Raw genomic sequence first — 22,235 nt, forward strand, 5'->3', positions numbered from 1 at the left:
AGCGCCGCAATCCCATAGTTGCCTTTGACTGGATGTAACCATCCAGGGGTCCCTTTACCTTTACCTTTTATTCCTGGAATAGAACGATCATTTGTATAATAAATCAGTAGTGAAGCTATAATTCGGAGAGCAATACCTTCAGACGAAAGACTTGCAAATTACTTTATTATTTTCTTTATGACCTTGTTCTAATTTTTTTAAAAAAGCTAATTGCAATATGCATGACTCTTTTTTATTTTTGTTCCATCCAAAAGCTGATCCAGCTCATGCAGGAATCACTAGGAGTTACTTGCTAAAACGGGAGTTTTATGAAGTGCAAAAGCTCCTGGTCACAAGCTTCTCAAGGTGATGTGCAGTAAAAACAGCAGAAAACAGTTTTGTTTTTGTTTAGTCGTTTAGTCATGTCTGACTCTTCGTCACCCCATGGACCAGAGCACACCAGGCACTCCTGTCTTCCACTGCCTCCTGCAGTTTGGTCAAACTCAAGCTCGTAGCTTCGAGAACACTGTCCAACCATCTCATCCTCTGCCGTCCCCTTCTCCTTGTGCCCTCAGTCTTTCCCAACATCAGGGTCTTTCCCAGGGAGTCTTCTCTTCTCATGAGGTGGCCAAAGTATTGGAGCCTCAGCTTCACGATCTGTCCTTCCTGTGAGCACTAAGGGCTGATTTCCTTAAGAATGGATAGGTTTGATCTTCTTGCAGTCCATGGGACTCTCAAGAGTCTCCTCCAGCACCATAATTCAAAAACATCAATTCTTTGACTATCAGCCTTCTTTATGGTCCAGCTCTCACTTCCATACATCACTACTGGGAAAACCATAGCTTTAACTATACAAACCTTTGTTCGCAAGGTGATGTCTCTGATTTTTAAGATGCTGTCTAGTTTGTCATTGCTTTTCTCCCAAGAAGCAGGTGTCTTTTAATTTTGTGACTGCTGTCACCATCTGCAGTGATCATGGGGCCCAAGAAAGTAAAATCTCTCACTGCCTCCATTTCTTCCCCTTCTATTTGCCAGGAGGTGATGGGACCAGTGGCCATGATCTTCAGAAAACAGTTTAGAAATAGGTAAAAGCACCCCCCAATAAAACCCACCCCAGATACTTTTAAAATGAATGTATGAATGGCACATTGCACTTGCTGTGTGAGAGCAGATCAGCTCTGCCTGTTGAGAATTCTGAAGGCTTCTCCGCGATCAAATGGCAGTCAAATATGCAGAACGTAAGGAGCATATTTGCTTCTCTCTCTCTCTTGAGGCTAATTTCCCCTGCTCCTATCTCTTTTAATACTTAGGGGAAAGCAGCTGCCAAGGAAAGAGATTAAAGTAGACTGGCAATCAGATCCTCTGCATGTTTGGCTTTGAGCACTATCACCTCCAGCTTCCTTTGCATGCTTTTAGAGGAGTTACCATCAGACACAAGTGGCAACTCACAATACATGACCGATGGGATGCATTCAACCTGGTATGTGATAAATTGCACAAGCCTATTTTAATTCAATAATTTTCTTCTCTCCCCTCCTTTTAATGGAAATATGTATCTGTGACAATGCAATGATGGCAAAGCACAGAAGGTCCACTTTGTCTCACCGTGGTCCATGCCAATTGCAATCTGATTATAAGACGCTAGGTGGCTGATCATCACCTGGCTTTAGGATAGATTCAATGGAGGTCCCTGAAATGTCCCATTCCTAGCCAGTTCTGTGCTGCTCAACTGTTTTGTGCAACACTACTGTGCAAACACAGTACAAAAACTGTGGTGCAAATAAACCTTGCAAAAGTAGCACAACAGCACCTTCTATGAAATGCAGAAACAGCAATTGTTGTACCCTGTCCTGAAGACCTGCATACTTGTATGGTGACTTGGTGGTATAAGCCCACTGGTCTATCCCTTCCAATAAAATAAAAGGGATATCAAGAGGACTTGAACCTTGAGAAGAAGGGAAGGGCCCCCTGAGTGTTCTAGATTACAGCTCCCTGCTACCCCAGACAATTGGCAATGCTGGCTGGGGTTGACAGAACTTGGGACGCCAATGATTGGGGTGCACCAGGTTAAAAAAGGGTAAAGGGACCCCTGACCATTAGGTCCAGTTGCAGACGACTCTGGGGTTGAGGCGCTCATCTCGCTTTATTGGCCAATGGAGCCGGCGTACAGCTTCCGGGTCATGTGGCCAGCATGACTAAGCCACTTCTGGCGAACCAGAGCAGCGCACGGAAACGCCGTTTACCTTCCCACCGGAGTGGTACCTATTTATCTACTTGCACTTTGATGTGCTTTCAAACTGCTAGGTTGGCAGGAGCAGGGACTGAGCAACGGGAGCTCACCCAGTCGCGGGGATTCAAACCGCCAACCTTCTGATCGGCAAGCCCTAGGCTCTGTGGTTTAGACCACAGCGCCACCAGCGTCCCACACCAGGTTAGGGAAGACTTTTAAAATAAATATTTCAGTTCTGACATAATGAATTGTTTCTTTGACTTTACTCTGTCTTATCTGATGATTGATTTGGGTAGGGAGCTGCAGTACTTGTCCTGGTTCTGTAGGGGAGCCCACAGAGCAAGGCAATCAGCCCAGTACGGAGTCAGACCAGTGGTTCATCTAGCTCAGTATTCTCTACACTGACAGGCAGCAGCTTGCCAGGGTTTCAGGCCAGGGTGTCTCCTGTCCCTGCTTGCAGTTGCCGAGGATTGAACCTGGGACCTTCTGAATGCAAAGCAGATGCTCTACGTCTGAGCTATGGCCCTTCCTTTATATACCGTATTTTTCGCTCTATAGGACGCACCGGACCATAGGAGGGGGAGAACAGGAAAAAAAATATTCCCCCCCTCTACTTAGTGCCCCTTCAGTGAAGCAGCAGGAGAAATGGAGCCCCTTCCATTTCTCCTCCCGCTTCACTGAAGGGGCGCTGCGCAGAGAGGGAAAACTGTGCATTGCCTCTCCAGCGAAGCGAAGCCTGGAGAGCAAGAGGGATCAGTGTTCACCGACCCCTCTCACTCTCCAGGCTTCAGGTGGCTATCTGCAAGCGTTCAGAGCGCAGCGGAAACTCCTGCTGCACTCCAAAGACTTGCGGATAGCTGCCAGAAGCCCCCAGAGCGCAGCGGGAAGACTTGCGGATAGCTGCCAGAAGCCCCCGGAGCACGCAAAGCCTCCGGAACACTGGGGGAGCTTTCCCTCTGCGCTTTGGAGGCTTCGCGTTGCTATCGCTGAAGCCAAGGAGCCTGCATTCGCTCCATAGGACGCACACACATTTCCCCTTAATTTTTGGAGGGGGAAAAGTGCGTCCTATAGAGCGAAAAATATGGTAAGAATGGGCCAGGTGGCCAAACAGTTTGACTTTTGTCTAAGGTAGCTTCCTATGTGCTAGAGAAATTCTGAAGCTGAGTGGCATTCAGTTTAGCAGGTCACAAATCTGCAAAACTGAATTTGCTTCCCGTTGACCCGGGTTTATTTTCAGCTCCTTTTGCAATCTGGAAGGTGGAAGGAGCGTAAGATAAACCTTAAAACATCAGTGGTCTGCAGTGAATTTTTGCGTAGGAGAACAGTTGGGGCCAGAGACACCAGATTGCAGGGTGGGGAGGAGACACATTCCAACATCTTGATGTCATGAGCATGAGCATCATGCCCCCCTCCCTAAGCCAGGCAGAAACTTTCTGGGCTTTGGGAAGAAGGTGCCATGGCTCTGAGAGGATGCTGGAGCCCTCTTGCTGGGCGTATGTATGCCCTGAGACCTGAAATGCATGTTACAGCTTACCACAGGGATGCTACTGAAATCAGACAGCTACAATGAACTATTCAACCCCAGCCATAATGCAATGTATCAAGACCACAAAGCAATTTGTGAGATTCCACGTGACTCTCAGTGGCCACCTAGACAGCAGAGCAGAACTGGATGTGGCATGGAGACTCAACTCTGATCAGTGTTGTGGTCAGTTCTGTGTGTTGCAGCTAGGGAACAGCTGGTTTTGAACAATGCCAACATTTATCTGGGGCTGTCAAATTCATATTTGTTGTTGTTAGCCGCCCTGAGCCCGGCTTCGGCTGGGGAGGGCGGGATATAATTAAAATTTATTATTATTATTATTATTATTATTATTATTATTATTAGTGAATGCCATTATTCGCCATATTTTGGAGATTCACCATGACACGTTGAAGGTCGTAAGTTGCAATTCAGCTACGGTGCTCCAGCGTGCATGCAATGCATATGGTGAAAAAAAGACATACAGCCACTTCAAATGTGATGTTATGTGCTCCCAATCCACAGTGTTCCATGTGACGCTCAGCTCTCTAAATGCTAAATTTGTTACAAAAGAAAAGGCACCTGCTGTTAAATCTGATAGCAAACAGGGACATCTGCATGGTGAAGGAAATTTGGGGCACTCTGGGGATTCAAACGAGCTCCCTTCCCTCAACTTGTATTGGTTGAGAAATATCCGTGACCCCTTAAGATCCTCATGCAAATTGTGTGCAATTTAGTAGGAAAACAGGGAAGAGCTATATACATATAAAAAGTGAAAGTTTTTTTTTTAAAAAAAAGTAGATTACTCATTTATGCAGGCACTTATATGATTCTCAAAAGAAAAATGTAGTTGTGTTTTAATTTGATTTTTTTTTTTTTTAGGTGAGAGCTTGTATTTTACAATGGCCAATTCTGATGTTTTAGTGGGGGGAAACATTTAATGTCATTGTTTACTGCCCATGATTGTATTAAAAAGTTTCATAAATGACTTTTTGAAAGGTTAATTTCATTGGATGTACAGTGTTGACAACTGTTGAGGGGCATTTTATCATTTTAAAATATGTGTGAGTAGAATAATGCTCTGGTGTGCCAGTAATGCTCAGAAGGTTCTGCTCTTTATCTAATTTGTATCGCACTCTTCTTCCCTATAATTTGGGCTTGCATAGATGCGGAAGACCACATTTTATTCCATAGTTTATGCACCGTGCAAAGAAGTACTTCCTTTCGCCTGTCCTGAATCTTGCCAACAATAACTTAGTAACAATATTTTATTATTTATGCCCCTCCCATCTGGCTGGGTTTCCCCAGCCACTCTAGGTGGCTTCCAACACACATAAAAATAATAAAACACCAAATATTAATACAATCTGATCCAATATAAAAAGTCACAGTAAACTTTAAAATAAACAACTTAGATAAGGCAATACTCAATAAATCCATTAGAACCCACTTTCAGCTTCGTCAGATAACAATAACTTAGTAACAATATTTTATTATTTATGCCCCTCCCATCTGGCTGGGTTGCCCCAGCCACTCTGGGTAGCTTCCAACACACATAAAAATAATAAAACACCAAACATTAATACAATCTGATCCAATATAAAACTTTAAAATAAACAACTTATATCAGATAAGGCAATATTCAATAAATCCATTAGAACCCAATAGTAAACAGTAAAATTAAACACCAGCAAATAATCATTAAACACTTTACACTTATCAGTTACAACAAAGAATTACTAATCTATAATCAATAAAAAATATCAGCAAATCACAATGCATAAAATACCACAATACATACAAAACCATGTTAAAGATTCAAATTGAAAACCAAGGACATATCCCTGAACTCCTCTTCTGTCTTCCCAGCTGCCTCTGCAGGAAAGACTCCCAAGGCTTGAGGGTGAGGCAAGGCAGGTGGAAAAAGCATTGTCTTTTTTTTTTTTTAAATGATATTTATTAAGGTTTCAATAAAAGATTAAACAGAAGAACATAAACGAAAGATACACAATTCAAAAAAACCACAGTACATAGTCCAAAAAGAAAAAAGAAAAAAAAGAACAAAGAAAAAACAAAATACAAGACAAAAAGAACAGTTAAAAACAATATCACCTTTTCGTTTCCATCTTTAAATTTACTTATTTTCTGGACCTCCTCATACCTCCCTCCTTTGCATTCCAGTTCAAATTGTTTGTCCAGCAATTTCTTTCCCTCTTTTTTAATCCCAATCTTTAATCTTAATATAATATAACATTAAAATTTACCTCTTAAAAGCCAAATTTCCATTTCCTTAAACTTCTTTAATCCTAATCCTTAATCTTAGTTTAACTATAACTTTAAATCTTGTACAGCTGGAAACCACTCATTTTCAATCCAACATCACTCTAACATTCTTTAATTTTACAGTGTTTCTGTAGATAATCTTTGAATTTCTTCCAATCTTCCTCCACCGACTCTTCTCCCTGGTCACGGATTCTACCAGTCATTTCAGCCAGTTCCATATAGTCCATTAGTTTCATATGCCATTCCTCCAGTGTGGGAAGTTCTTGTGTCTTCCAATACTTTGCAATAAGTATTCTTGCTGCTGTTGTTGCATACATAAAGAAAGTTCTATCCTTTTTTATCACCATTTGGCCGACCATGCCCAGGAGAAAGGCCTCTGGTTTCTTGGGAAAGGTATATTTGAATACCTTTTTTAATTCATTATATATCATTTACCAGAAAGCCTTAATCTTTGGGCACGTCCACCAAAGGTGAAAAAATGTACCTTCAGTTTCTTTACATTTCCAACATTTATTATCGGGCAAATGATAGATTTTTGCGAGCTTGACTGGGGTTATGTACCACCTGTATATCATTTTCATAATATTCTCTCTTAAGGCATTACATGCCTTAAATTTCATACCTGTGGTCCACAACTGTTCCCAGTCAGCGAACATAATGTTATGTCCAACGTCTTGTGCCCATTTAATCATAGCCGATTTTACCGTTTCATCCTGAGTGTTCCATTTCAGCAGCAAGTTATACATTCTTGACAAATTCTTAGTTTTGGGTTCTAACAGTTCAGTTTCTAATTTTGATTTTTCCACCTGGAAACCAATTTTCTTGTCCAATTTAAATGCCTCCATTATCTGAAAATAATGAAGCCAGTCTCGCACTTTGTTTTTTAATTTTTCAAAGCTCTGCAGTTTCAGTCTATCTCCATCTTGTTCCAAAATTTCCCAATATTTCGGCCATTTGACCTCCATATTGAGCTTTTTCAAGGCTTTCGCTTCCATTGGTGACAGCCACCTTGGGGTTTTGTTTTCTAACAAATCCTTATATCTTATCCAAACATTAAACAGCGCTTTCCTGACAATGTGGTTTTTAAATGCTTTATGTGCTTTGACCTTATCATACCATAGATATGCATGCCATCCAAATACATTGTTAAAACCTTCTAGGTCCAAAATGTCAGTGTTTTCAAGAAGTAGCCATTCTTTCAACCAGCAAAAAGCTGCTGATTCATAGTAAAGTTTGAGGTCTGGCAGGGCAAATCCACCTCTTTCCTTTGCATCCGTTAGTATTTTAAATTTTATTCTGGGCTTCTTGCCCTGCCAGACAAATCTAGAAATATCTTTCTGCCACCTCTTGAAACAATCCATTTTGTCCACAATTTGCAAAGTTTGAAACAGAAACAACATTCTAGGCAATACATTCATTTTTATCGCAGCAATACGGCCCAGCAGTGAAAGCTTCAAATTTGACCAAATTTCTAAATCTTTTTTCACTTCAGCCCAACATTTTTCATAGTTGTCTTTAAATAAATTCCCATTTTTTGCTGTCATGTTAATCCCCAGGTATTTAACTTTCTTAACCACTGTTAAACCTGTCTCATTCTGAAACCTCTCTCTTTCAATCGGTGTTAAAGTTTTCTCTAAAACCTTAGTTTTTCACTTGTTCAATTTAAATCCTGCTACTTGACCAAATTCTTGAATCAGTTCTAAAACCCTTTTGGTACTAGATTCTGGCTCCTGTAACGTCAATACTAAGTCATCTGCAAATGCTCTCAATTGGAAAAAGCATTGTCTTATGATCAGCAGAAACTCTCTCTCCCCTTAGTTGGTCCTCGAGTTGTTGTTGTTGTTGTTGTTGTTGTTGTTGTTGTTATTATTATTATTATGAGATAGGGAGAGAAACACCCTCTCCATTTTCTCCACACAATGCGTAATAGTATATGCCTCTGTCATGTTGCCCGCTTAAGTCTGCTAAGTGTCCCACTGGTGATAAAGGCCAGCTAACACCAGCTATTTCTGACTTCCTTCCCTAGTCCTGAGGCGGAACAGTGTAGGGACAAGGATGCCATCAAATCAGTAACAGCAACAACTCCCCTCTGAGGCTCATGGCTTCCTAACTTTAAAGCACATCAGAAGCACAATAGAAAGCTGCTAAGGACCTTTGGCTACCCAGACCCCCAGGCCATCATGACAATAGGTTTACAGGTTGTACAGGCCTAGTTTTGCACATGGAAAACCCAGGATCAAATCCATGAAGGGTCATCTATGACCCTTACTGGATAACCAAGGGTAGTCCATCTCTCTCAGCCTATGTTTTGGGCTGGGAGGACAAAACACCACTCTTGAGTTCTCTGGAAGAAAGAAGGGCTGCAAATGCAATAACATCACAGATCCAAGTCTGCAGGCCTAAGGCAAGGCAGACAGGCAAAATACAAATCATATGGAGGCTCCAACAGGAGTCTTTCCCTTTGCCTGTGTTGTGTCTACAGCGTGCTTCAGAACCACGGGCAAATTCTTTCCCTGTGATTAAAGAAGGCAGCCGGCTTTGCAGAAAACAGTTCATTAAGTTAACATGCCACCCTACCTAGGCACAGATAGAATACTGCGGCTAATGGCATGTGTAGCTAACACAGAATTAATTGGCCATCTCAGTGGATTGCTTTCAGAAAGAAGCTCTCAGCACCATGATCCTAAACCTAAACACATCAAAACGAATATTTTCTTTTGGTTTTAAAAAGAAAAAGCCACTCGCACAACCAGATTAGCATGTTGGTGATATGGGCAGGGTGGAATTTGTGCAAAGTCCATTAGCATGTGATGAAACAGCTATGTGATGGGCACTGCCATGTGGCCTTTCATATGACATGGACCAGTAAATATGGGCTGCGTGCAGGGCTAAGCCAAGGCTGCCACACCTGGAACTATCCCTGGAGTGTTCATTCTCCAACCCAGGAATGGGGTCCTTGCAGCTACTTGTGGCAAAGCTCGGTATCTGAGGCTATGTGTCTTTAAGTACCAGTTGCAGGCCCTGGTTGGCCACTGTGCGTATAGGATGCTGGACTAGATGGGCCTTTGGCCTGATCCTGCAGGCTGGTCTTCCGTTGTTACTTCTAGCCCCTTCCTCCAGCATCGGTGACATCCAGGTCTTTTTGCCAAGTTGGCTGTGTCCTAGTCACCAAGAAAACTGCACCCATCAGGGACTTAGCCGTTGAGTTCCTTTCTTCATGGTTTCCCAGTTTCTCAGGGCAGCATCATGGTTTGAGTATTAGGCTTGGTTTTCCAGCTCTCTATCCACCCTACTCTTATTCTGACCTGTCAAATAGCTTGGGCTTTTGTGTCAGAGATGGGGAACCTTGTCATACATGTGTAAGAAGAACTTAAACACATTGCACAGTTCCAAAAAAATAGACCAGAGGCAATTTCATCCAGCAGAGCTTTTACTGGTGCTGAAGGCAAATAAGCATAATGGTCACAAATACAATACATTCAGGATTGGCACAGTCCATAGAAATCCAGTTGCAGCAGACTTAACAAACTTACAAGAACTTATAATAAGTCCAAAACCTTAACACTAAGCATACTATATACAGAACACCAGACCAGAACAAAAGAGAGACAAAAGAGAAAGTGATTGAAACTCAGGCTCCTTCTGGCCTCCTTTTATAGTCAGCATGACCTTACAGAAGAGATAACAGAACCAGTTTAAAGCAGCTGTACTCAGCTTCTCAGAAGGAATAACCAAAACAAGAACCTTCTTTCACACAGAGGAGAAAAACTTCCAGTAGCTTCCTGAATCCTCCTGTATTAATCAGAATAGCAAAGATCTCTACACATCAGATCTACACTAAGAAATGCAAACTCCAGATATTGCTGGACTACATCTCCCATCACCCCGACCTTTGGATTGGACTGATAGGAATTGGAGTCCAACAACATCTGGAGAGCCATGGATTCTCCATCCTTGCTGTAAGAGCATGGTGTTGTGGTTAGTGTTAGGGAGAACTAAGTTCAAGTCCCCCATCATCTACAAAACCTATTGGGTAATAGCCACCCCATGATTTTCCCTCAGGCTCACAAGGACTGTTTTTTTTTATGAAGGTAAAAGGCCTAGAGGCCCTATGTGCTACTCTAAGCTCTTTATGGGAAAGGTGGAATAAAAATCTGATAATCTGAGTAAAGAGCAGCCACTGAAAGTATACTCAGTGTTCTTAAGTGGTATAGAGATGGTACACGCATCAGCCATAAACTATGACAACATTCCAGTCTTTAAAACTAACCCACTACTTCTCCTGCTGTTATGGAAGTTTCAGAGCCTCCCTGTCTTCAAATGACTTCATTTTAATTCACCTCAAAGTAGCTCAAGCTCTGGCACGCTGCCTCTTCAGATACGATCAAGGGAGTGACTCTCGTGATGCACACCAGAGCAAAACTCTCGCTGCAGTTGGAAAGGAACCCTTGTTTTGCTTTATAATTCTTGCCAAGAACAAATGAAACTTGGCTGCTTTCCCTGGAAAGGCGTGTGGGGTTTTAATAAAGAAGAACTAATGGTTTTCTCACCCCGTCTCTTTCTCCCCTGTTTGTATTATTATTGCACATATTAATATTATAATTACAGATAGTAACATTAATAGGAGCTGCTTTGTAGCACACTGGGAGGAATACTTTGAAAACAGAAAACAAATGCAAGTTTCTACAGCATTTTCACATGAAGTCAGATCAGAATTTCATTTTTTTAATTAAGTCAGTTTCTGTATTTGGCCTGATATAACCTTATGAACAACCACTAATTCTATTATGCTCTTAATTGAGTTATGTTCCTGTTGTTGAGTACAGCGCTCTTTCTCTTTTTTTCATGTACCATGAACCACTGTAGATCTGAACCCCATGCAAATCACTGCCAGTGCTTTAGCTACTCGGGGGAAAGCATTTTAATCTGTGATAAATTCTTACACAGTTTTATTTATTTATTTATTACTGGGACTGGTAAACAGAGGAAGACTTTAAGGGCACCTCCAAACTATTTTTGGGTGGGATTCAATCACATACCAGGAATAAAACTTCTAGCACTTATGCAAAACAAAACAGGGTTTGATATGGTTTAGAATTGGATGGGGGGGCCCCACGTGTTGAGATACTTTTGTTGCAGGAGGGTTGGACTAGATCAGGGGTCAGCAAACTTTTTCAGCAGGGGGCTGGTCCGCTGTCCCTCAAATCTTGTGGGGGGCCAGACTATATTTTTGGGGGAAATATGAATGAATTCCTATGCCCCACAAATAACCCAGAGATGCATTTTAAATAAAAGCACATACTCTACTCATGTAAAAACATCAGGCAGGCCCCACAAATAACCCAGAGATTCACTTTAAATAAAAGAACACATTCTACTCATGTAAAAACAAACTGATTCCCGGACTGTCTGCAGGCCGGATTCAGAAGGCAATTGGGCCGGATCCGGCCCCTGGGCCTTAGTTTGCCTATCCATGGAATAGATTACCGTACTCTTGTGGCCCCTTCCAACTCTACAATTCTACGATTCTAAGTTTGTCTGTTTACAATCGATTGGTAGCACTTGTGGAACGAATCTGTTTCCCCAAAGGATCAAATTTTTCGCAATAAGGAAAATGACACAAAAATGCTCTGGATATGTAACGAAGCCAATTGCCACAACACAGGAGACTAGCCTGGCTTAATTAGCTTGTGACTCTTGTAGACCCAAGGATTAAAAGTGTCGGGCACACAATTTAGCACCCCAAGTCTTAATTAAATCCTGACACTTGTTGGGTCTGGAGATTATGGTGGCCTGGGCCCCCACTAACTCATAACAGTATAAAGCATATTTGAAAGTATAGCGTATGCAATAAAATTACAGTGCAGCGATAAAAAGATACTGCTCTTTCATAAGAGTTATTAAGAGCCCTTTCCCAATTCATGAGTTATCTTTCAGCATATATACACATTGCAACATCATTGCACATTTGCTATTCTGGCTTTCTCATAACAGCTGCAGTCCAGTGTCCAAGGATCTGTGGTAGTGAATCTTAGGCAGTGCTTTTTTTCCTGGGGGGACGCAAGGGTACGCACACCCCTAAACTTATTGTGAATCTAAGTTCGGCCTCTTTGAGAGGCAGTATTTCAATATGAGTAAGAAAATGAGAGTACCCCTAAACATTTTTTTTTAAAGAAAAAAAAAGCACTGGTCTTCATTGTCCACTCAGCTGAATGTGAAAACAACAGAAGACTGTATGTCTGCCAGTACTCAAATTATGGGGGGGGGAGGGGCAAGAGGTGTCCCTATCCTCTTATTTGCAACACTGTCTAACTTACCACAAGTTAGAGCTGAAGCACCGGAGCCACATTTTGAATCAGGGGGCCCAGCTCCCCCAATATTGGTTGCCCCAGCCACTCTGGGTGGCTTCCAACACATATAAAAACATAATAAAACATGAAACATTAAAAAAAACCTTCAGATGTCTTCTAAAGGTTATATAGTTACTCCAACATTCATCCAATGAAAATAGGGACATCCTAAGGAAAAGCAGGACATTCCAGGATCAAATAAGAAATCAGGATGGCTTCTGCAAATCCGGGACTATCCCTGGGAAATAGGGACACATGGAGGGTCTGAAATTTAGGTTTGTGCAATTTAAGTGAATTAAAGTGCTCTGTATCTCAGATCCACTTAAGAAGCAAGCAAGCAACAACAAAATGCACCAGACTTTTTTGCGGTTTGGAAAGCGATGGGGCAGGCAAATGATTAACAAGAAGACAAATAAATTCATTGCAAACAAATTAGGAGGAATGCTCATAGTTTCATAACTGCAACACAAATATCAGTATTAATATTACTGGACATAGTCTAAGCTCTGCGTGTGTTTTGTGCAAGCCAATCAAGATGAATGCTCAGTAAACAGGTCATCTGGAGTGTGCGCACACATGCCCCAAGTCAAGTTTTCTTTTTCCAGATCTGAGCAGCTCTGCCAAGGAGAGCAAGAAGCCCATGGTTCTCCTCTGTGACTTCAGGGCAGCTTGGTCCGTCACTTCCCACACCAGAGCATTTGAAGTGCATGATCTCTGAGTGCATTACCATATAGATTTTCTAGCAGAATGTGAAAAAACTACATCCAGGGATGCAGAAACAAAATTGGTTATAATGCTGAGCATAAATAGCCTACACATTCCTTATCTTAATAGAGTTCTCCCCCTCCTGGCAGCAGTAAGTAAGGGTCTTCCTTAGATCTTTTCTCAATGCAAAAAGGTCACGTGTATTTTTTCACCTGCAAAATTTATAGTGCTTAATATTTTTCATCGCTGGGACCACTGAGACAATCTCAATATGAGCTGTGCTGAAAACACTTCCCTGAGCCGAAAGCTTCAATAATAAATGTGTGTTTAATGGCTGAAGTGAGATTTCCCTGTGTTGGCTCATGGGGACTGCAATCCTGCCCCTTTAAAAGGAATAGGAGTTGTTTTTATCATGTTTTAAAGACTTCAGTAGGAGCTGGATTGCATCTTCATTTTCTTAATATGCCTTACATTCTTGGCACAACAGCTCTCAGTAGACGTATTATTATAGAAGCAAGACAAATTTACTTTGCATTTCCCTTCCTCTTTGTTTTTCAGCCTATTCAACAAAGCTCAATAAATTCCCCATCTTCAATTTTGATGATGACTTGAAGTACTTTTGCATCAGTGCGGTGAGCCCAAATACGACAAAAGCAACTCTGTATGCTCTGAATGTGTGGCGATACTGGTGTATGACGAAAGGCCTGAAAGATTACATGGACATTACAAAGGTGAGTGGCCTTGGTTCTGATGGTGTACTGTAACTAGGTTAAATCTGCAAGGCAGAAGCCTTATTTATCTGGTGAAACCTGCCCCAATCTGGTGCCCTCCAGGTATTTTGAACTACAACTCCCATCAGCCTTAGCCAGCATGACCAATGCTAAGGCCTTATGGGAGTTGTAGTCCAAAACAGCTGGAGGGCACCAGCTGAGGAAGGGTTCTGTAGGCTTCTACTTTGTTCCCAGGCCCAGTTCAAAGTCCTGGTCTCAATGTTTACTGCCCATATGGCCTGAGACCGGGATATCTCAAGGACAACCTCCTTCTGTCTGAACTTCCCTGTGTTTGTTTCTTTTTGGCATTTGAAGCCCAGTTGGCTGTTGTTCTGGCTTCTGAAGTACAGCAGGGGGAATGTGAGGCTGCTAGGATTGCCATACGTCCAGAATTTCTTGGATTTTCACTTTTTGAAATACGGCAGCCCTTCCTATCTCAGCGGTGGTGCTTAAGCTGTGGAATGTCCTACTATCTGACACAGGTAGTTTCTGAACTGAGCGAGAATCTCCCAGGAACCTTTACTCGGCATGCAAGGAGTTGGTGGTGCTGGCAGCTGTCTAACCAATAGGCGATGGCCAGAGGCGCCAGCTTGTGAGGGCGATTGGAGGGGCCAACGTTGCACGTGTGATGTCAGATATGTGCAGTGTCCCGATGTGATGCACACGTGATGACAGGAGGAGCTGGGTGAGAAGTTGAATGCAGTGGCCACACAGCTTCAATGGCTGGTGGCCCCTCCTCGTCCTCTTCCTGATGCTGTCACTGGCAGGAAGCTGCTTCAACCCACCTTCCTGTCCACAGGAGGAGCAGCAGGAGGAGAAGGAGATGGCCACTGGAGCTGTGCCGTGCTTGGCTCTGTGCTTCACCTCCACGCTTTTGGGACATTGTGGGGCAGAACCAACCCCCAAAATGGACTTGGCCCCCAGGAGTTGGCACCCCTGGTGATGGCATAGCTAGGGGGGATGGCAGGCAAGTGAGGAGGCATAGGGCAGGCTGTGGCACCAAGGCCTGGCTGAAAGTAGGCCCAAGAACCACTGTTTGAGAAAACACCATTCTGCTAGTATTCAGAGAACGTTCAGTGTGTGGGGTCAACACCATGAAGTCTCTACCACGTTTACTGATAGAGGTTCGAGAGGAAACATGCAGGTCCCATTTCTACCCAATTACTAAGTAATATGTCAATCTGCTCCTGCTGATAAATGTATGGCTTATTCTATTGATAGTAAATCACTTTAATATATTAGGCTACCTGTGTTCAGGGCTGCTCTGCATTGATTCTCCTCGCTCCTGATCTATCACTAGCCACCACCCCATGTTTTTCGCAAAATTTCTGGCTACAGGCCCGAGAAGTCTCCGTGTAGCTTAATAAAGCCTGAGGTACAGATGTGAAATAAGATAGCCAAAATTAATCTTGTGATGAGACAACACAAAGAAAAAGGCTCCTTGCAACTTTCATGGCTTTCAGCATCAAAGGCAATGTTATTCATGTCTTCCTCCTGTTTATGCCAGCATCTCATTATAACCAGCTTAAAGCTTTCCTTTTAATTATGAGCTTTATAGAGGCTGTAAGTAGATCTGAGTGGCAAGGCACGATGGGAAGTTTCTGCTACTCAGGTGCAACAGGGAAAATGTAAGAGCTGGACAGCTGTTTATTTAATAGCTGGAAAAATCCAGGCTATAGATCTCAGGGCCAAATTAGACACATTGTTCGATATATGTTTTTTCCTGTCAATGTGCAGAGCTTCTTTAAAAAAACAGAAATGCCAATAGCATCAGCTGGGGAGAGGTTGGTAATATCATAGCAGGCATGGAGGGAGAGTTTAACCCTTTCTTCCCCTGCTGAGCCACTGAGGACAAATCCTCACGGAAGCTAGCATTTGCGCTGTAGATGCCAACAGATAATTTCTCTCAAAGCAAATTCTAGCTTTAGAAGAGTTATTTACCCCAGGGGTTGGGGAAGGGGAGGGGGTTAAATCTCCTATTCTGGACAGTCACCTGCCCTTTGCCCTTTACAAACAAGCATGTTAAATGCATAGGTGCGTTGAACCTTGGGGCAAGTTTGGCCCTCAGCGCGCCACAAACTGAGAGGCTGCTGCTGCTGCTGCAGAAAGGCATTTGCAGAACAAACAATTGAAGATGATACATATCTGGAAGCCATGTGCCACAGATAGCGCAGGGAAGGGGCTATATGGAAGGTCGGCAGCAGTCTGATCTGTGTGAAAATTCCTTCCTGTCCCCAGATTTGGTGACTGGTCAGAGACTGGGAATGAGTCACCCTAAGGCAATTCTGACTGGGGCATTTCAGTTCCATCCAACTTCCTTTCCTTGGTTCAGGTAGCGTTGTATTCTGCTACAGCATGGTAATTTGATGATTGTTAGACATGAGTTAGGGAATAAGCAGGACCAGCCCAATGATGATGAAGATGATGATGATGATTTACCGTATTTTTTGCTCTATAAGACTCACCTTTTCCCTCCTAAAAAGTAAGGGGAAATGTGTGTACGTCTTATGGAGCGAATGCAGGCTGCGCAGCTATCCCAGAAGCCAGAACAGCAAGAGGGATTGCTGCTGTCACTGCGCAGCGATCCCTCTTGCTGTTCTGGCTTCTGAGATTCAGAATATTTTTTTTTCTTGTTTTCCTCCTCCAAAAACTTGTGGTTTGGTGAGTCTTATAGAGCGAAAAATACGGTATATATCACCCTTCATCAAAAGATCTCAGGGCAGTTTGCAAGATAAAATCTGGGACAAAGTCCCTCCTGCACAGAGAAACTATCTTTAGATATCCTTTCCATTAGTTGGAGCCACCTCCAGCTATGAATTTGGGGTGCCACGAAAAGACAGCAAGCGGATAGTTATCTAACATATCATTATTATGCTTTTACTGCTGGGGAAGTGGGAGAGGCAATTCTGGAATTTCCTGCCTTGTAAAATAACTTGGCTGGCCTTGGGTACTATGCACCTTGACGAGATGTGGGGAGTGCTCTTTCTGCTCCTCCTTAGGCAGCAAAATGTCTTGGGCCAGCTCTGTGAATAAGGAATTTGCCATGGTCCTTGGAACCATGAAGTAAGTAAGTGGTAGAAGGGTCCAAGTTCAGTCCCCAGCATCTCCTGGCAAGACTAGGGGGAAGGACTCTTGGAGAGCCTCTGCCAGACAGTGTAGCATGGCTGGCCCACCCATAAGGCAGGATGAAGCCATTGCCTTGGGTAGCAGATCCAGACCGCTGCCACCACAAGTAGTCCTTGGATCTGCAAGGTCCAGTCTCTGCTAAAGATTGGTTTGGCTCTGAGTGCAGTAGTGTAGCATGAGCGGAGTCACAAGGGCAGTTGCCCTGGGCGCAAAATTCTTAGGGGCACAAAATTTCAAATGAAAAAGGAAGAAAGTAGTAGTAATAATAACAATAATAGTTGTGCACCCTCCCCTTCACACAGAAAATCTCCCATGTCCACATGGGTAGACAGAAGAGCAGTTGGTTGCTAGATTGTCCTCTGCAAAGGCTTTAGAAAGATACCTGCTCCAAACTAATCCCCCGTCCCGCTTTCTGCTGTGCTTGACACTCGCAGAGCTCTGCGGCTGCCACTTGGATAGGTCACCAAACTATTGCCCCTTCATTCCAGCCTATCGGCGAGCTGTGCCAAGTATACTTGCTTTGCCCCGGGCACTGGCAACCCATGCTACACCACTGTCTGAATGCTAATACATTAGCTCAGTTCAGTTTTTCAGTCCTAGCTCTTGTTAAACAAACAAACAAACAAAAAAGATGGTCAAGGTGGGCAGGGGAAATGGTTCTGTGAGAGTTAATGCAAACGCTCCCATTCCTTGCAAGCCAGATCCCAGCGGTGAAGCTGAACGAGCTCCTTGAAGATTTCTATGTCACCGTGAAGAAAACTGACGGCTCTGATTTCCTGGCCACCTCTCTTCACGCTATCCGCCGAGGGTTAGACCGGATCCTGAAGAATGCTGGGATTGGTTTCTCCATCACAAGCGGAAGCTTTGGTTCTTCCACCAAGAAGCTCAAGGAGAAGCTGAGGGTGCTCAGCAAGGCTGGGATGTCTGGTGCCCGCTCTCGCAACATCATCTATTTTTCCCTTTCCGACGAAGAAGAAATGTGGAGGATTGGGTGCTTGGGTGACGGGAGCCCAGTAGCCTTGCTGTCCACTGTGGTAAAATACAACAGCCAGTACCTCAACATGAGGACACTTCAGGAACATGCTGATTTAATGTACGGTGACATTGAGCTGCTGAAAGATTCACAGAACCGGCCCTTTTTTGCCAGAACAGACAACGTGAAACGGGAGAAAAGGTTGGGCTCAAACAGTGTGTGCTATGGCCAGATATACCACGACCACTCCAAAGGGCACAAGGTTTGTCCTTACTGCCTCCTTTACAAGTACATGTACATCCACCGGCCTCCTTCGCAAATGGAAGGCAAGTCCCCTTTCTACCTGACTGCTCGGAAAGAGACTATTGGCATGGGCAGCGTCTGGTATGAGGAGCAGAGGATGGGCTTGCGGTCACTGAGGGGGGTCGTCCCAAAGCTGGCCAAAAAGGTCAAGCTTGACCACTGCGAGAATTTCACTTTCATCTCCTTCACCCAGGCCTCCCGGAAGTTTGGCTCTCTGAACTCCTATCAGTAAGGGCCAGATTAGGTGTGAAGTTAATTGCGTGAATGCAATTGCTCTGCGTTTTTAATTTTTTACAAAAACCTGTAAAGAGGTTGGGTGAGAACATGCTGAACAGCATGGATGTTGAAGGTGATGGGTATTGTAGTCTTTTCTCCTCTGCTATGATCCCAGTGATAATTGCCCCAATCCCTGATGCTTCATTTTGCATTGGAAGGAAAACTTCCCTCCATGTGCAAATAACAGCTTGGGGGGGGGCGGCGAGAGAGCTATTTTTATCAACTTCACAAAAGGGGAGAAAGGGTTAAACTTACCCACCCATGCTGCTCAGCCTCTCCAGCCACTGCTGCTACTTACTTTATATATATATATATATATATATATATATAATGCAAGTTAATTACATCCACTCAATTAACATCATGTCAGCCTTATATCACTTCCAAGTCAATTGGACAGCAACAAGAGCCTCTTTCAGTCTGCACACTTGCAGGCTGGCTGTTGTGTGAATTTTAATAAGCAGTTGTATATTGTATGACCTGTTTCGTTAATGAATTGGTTGCACCTTCACACAAACCGAGATCTACCCCTAAACTATGTTGATATTTTATTAGGACATTGTGCTTCTACATGCAGTAAAATTGCTTTGGGAGTCTGATTTATCAGTGCCTTTTAGAATAGGCTTTGTAAGCCAACTGATCAAGAGAAAGAGGCTCAGTAGCCCAGTAGCTTTATTATATCACCAACAATGTAGGTTGTTTGTAAATGTCAAGAATATATATACATATATGGAGATATATGGACGCGGGTGGCGCTGTGGTCTAAACCACCGAGCCTAGGGCTTACCAACCAGAAGGTCGGCGGTTCAAATCCCCGCGACGGGGTGAGCTCCCATTGCTCGGTCCCTGTTCCTGCCAACCCAGCAGTTTGAAAGCACCTCAAAGTGCAAGTAGATAAATAGGTAACACTCTGGCGGGAAGGTAAACGGCGTTTCCGTGCGCTGCTCTGGTTCTCCAGAAGCGGCTTAGTCATGCCGCTCACATGACCCAGAAGCTGTATGCCGGCTCCCTCGGCCAATAAAGTGAGATGACCACCGCAACCCCAGAGTCATCCGTGACTGGACCTAACGGCCAGGGGTCCCTTTTCCTTTATGGAGATATACTGCATGAAATCTAATATTGCTTCCCTACACACTGCCTGTCCTGATGAACTTTTGATCCATTGGAGGCATCCGCTGATGTAAGAGGAGGGGAAGGATTTCCCTTTGACTGTTGCAGTCCTCTGAAAATCTGTTGTAGAGGTTTGGGAGACCCTCCAGTACAGCATGAAAGGTGGTGCAGGGGGGCTGCAGGGGAAAGGGGGGGAAAGGATATTGCCTCCCTTCCTCTTCCATTAGCAGACCCCTCTACTGGATCAAAAGCCATTTTGTGACTTTTGATCAGCAGCACTGAATTTCTTCCAGCGTTTGGATGTACAATGAGCCATGGTTAAGGGATAGACAGTGTATTTCAGGATCCTGCATGGACTGCCTCTGCCTCTGCCCTCTTGTGTGCTAATTCTTGCATCTTCTCCTTTACCCTCATTCAGCATCACATATGACTGTTGCAAAACATTTTTATCAGGTTTTGGTGTTGTGTGCAACTGCGGCTAATGTGCTGAGCCTGGCGCATTCATGACAACACCCTCTTCAGTTTGAGATTGTAATTTAATTACTACATTCAGAATTACCCAGGTTGATTTTATCCAGGGTTAACAGGAGATGCTTGCAACTTAAAACCTAGGCAGAGAGATAGAGAGGTGTTATGTCTGAATCAGGCCAGAGTCTTTTCCATAGATTAAATGTTTTGGAGAAGTTTGATATTTTCTATCCAGGGGATTAACTTAGGTTGGCTCTGAGCGGGGTTCAAATGAGTTTATGTATTCGTGGAACAAGATTCTCTCCCTCTACTTTGTGTGCTGCCACAACCCCTAAATCTGCTCTGGAGCATTGGGAGAATTTCCAGCGCAGGTTGATGGGGTACACAATGAGAAGAGAGGGAGGGAAAGCCCTATGGGGAAATAGATTATTGGGTTGTTTTTGTTTTTATTATGTATTTTATGTTTTTATTTTGTGATTTTATGTTGTAACTGCCCTGAGACCTGCAAGTACAGGGCGGTATACAAATTTAATAAATAATGAAAATAAATATTAATAATATTGCTCAAGCAGACCTCGTTTTCCACACATATACCCTACTTTGGGCTACACCTAATTCCACCCTCTGGTTCTACAGAACATCCATTTATAGCTTTCTTCATTTGTAACTATTTTGTGGGGGAAAATTACTTTGGCATTAATTAGTTCTGGTTAAAACATTCCTCTCTTGCAGGGATGAGGGAATCTGTAGCCTAACAAATGTCATTGTGTTACAACTTCCATCATCCCTGACTAACCAATAGCCATGCTGACTGGAGCTGATGGCAGTCGGAGTTCAGGGAGAAGTGGGCACAGATTTTTCTATCCTTGCTCTATTGCCTTTCCATCTGAGGCAATTCCAGGAGGCTGGAATAGTGTGGTAGATCGATGGGAGTCGTGACCTATGAATTATATTTTCTACTATGCTGTTTTAGATTTTGTAACCCTAGAGATACATCTTTGGAATGAGATACTTTTCACAATTAAAGGCTAATATCTCTTGAAGCAGAAGTTGTTTTGTTTCCACTTGTGGTTGGCATTAAGAAGGTTATGTTCTTCTGAACTGCAGGTGCACCCACCTACCTGTTCATTACATCACAAAACCAGGCTTATCCCCCACACACATGGACCTTGAAGTTAATAGATACAAGTAGAGATAATGATTTGAACAATCACAAATAAAGGAAAGTTGGTTACCCATTTTTCATCCATCCATGGAGATAATGGGGAAGGCGATGCAGGAGATTCTAAAGGCCCAACTTTCTCTGAGACTGTCTCTTTCCTCTCTGAGCCTTCCTAAAACTCTTCCTCTGCCTCCTCTTCTCCTATCTCTGATGGCCTGACCTGTTCCTCTTCCGCTGCCTCATGGGTGGCACAGAACCCCACAAATCACTGCCCCCTTCCCTTGGATCATCCTCCTGCTCCCCTTGCCTCTTCTTTCTTCCCTTCTGACACCTGCCTGTCTTTGGCATTCAGGGGAAGTAAGTCTAATATTTTACCAATGAAAATCAGAGTTTGATTGTGTCCGTCCTGTTTTCCCAACAAGCATGATAAATATGACCCTAGTAAGTATTGATCGAATGTTTGGACTTTTGTTATTCTTGGCTCTGACGCCTTCTTCTGAGGGAGCTATTGTTTTGGCTACAGTTGGCTGTCTATATCATGTTAAACCTCATTCACCATCTTTGAAATTATGCTCTGCAATAGATAGATGGATGGATGAAACGATAGATGGATAGGAAGACAGGCAGACATATCAGAGCACAATAATTTCAGAGACTGGGAGTGAACAGATCTGGAATTAAAATTGTGTATGTTTCTGTGTGTAATTACTGAGACTTATGCTAAAACATATGGATTCAGTTTCCCCTTCAAATGTATCCCATATCCTTCAGATGGAATTCAATATCCTTTGTTTTCCAAGTTTTTGTGATCTTTCCTTCTTCTAAACTATAACATACATTTCAAGGCATGTCAAAATACTCTGGCTCTAAATTACATCATTAAATTAATCTAATCCAGCATTTGAACATACAGTATGAAAACCACGATATTAATGTAAGATTTAAAGATATACCAAATTCTGCCCCGCAAGGTAATTC

The 22,235-nt window shown here is 43.2% G+C and overlaps 1 protein-coding gene across 5 annotated transcripts in view; it reads left to right on the plus strand.

Annotated features, from left to right (window-relative positions):
- Positions 1–22,235, plus strand: part of KIAA1958 — a 72,222-nt gene that overhangs the window by 41,217 nt on the left and 8,770 nt on the right. For 2 of the 5 annotated variants that reach the window (XM_080986772.1, XM_080986768.1), the window contains 2 exons: positions 13,628–13,800; positions 17,667–21,138. In XM_080986772.1, coding sequence (XP_080842898.1) covers positions 13,628–13,800; positions 17,667–18,473 — 980 coding nt within the window. In that variant the 3' untranslated portion in view covers positions 18,474–21,138. Of the gene's footprint in view, positions 1–13,627; positions 13,801–17,662; positions 21,139–22,235 lie in introns of those variants that run through there. The other 3 variants (XM_080986770.1, XM_080986771.1, XM_080986769.1) reach the window with 2 other exon arrangements.

This window comes from Podarcis pityusensis (assembly GCF_964106645.2).
Source record: "Podarcis pityusensis genome assembly, chromosome: 17".
In the NCBI taxonomy this organism is placed as follows: Eukaryota; Metazoa; Chordata; class Lepidosauria; order Squamata; family Lacertidae; genus Podarcis; species Podarcis pityusensis.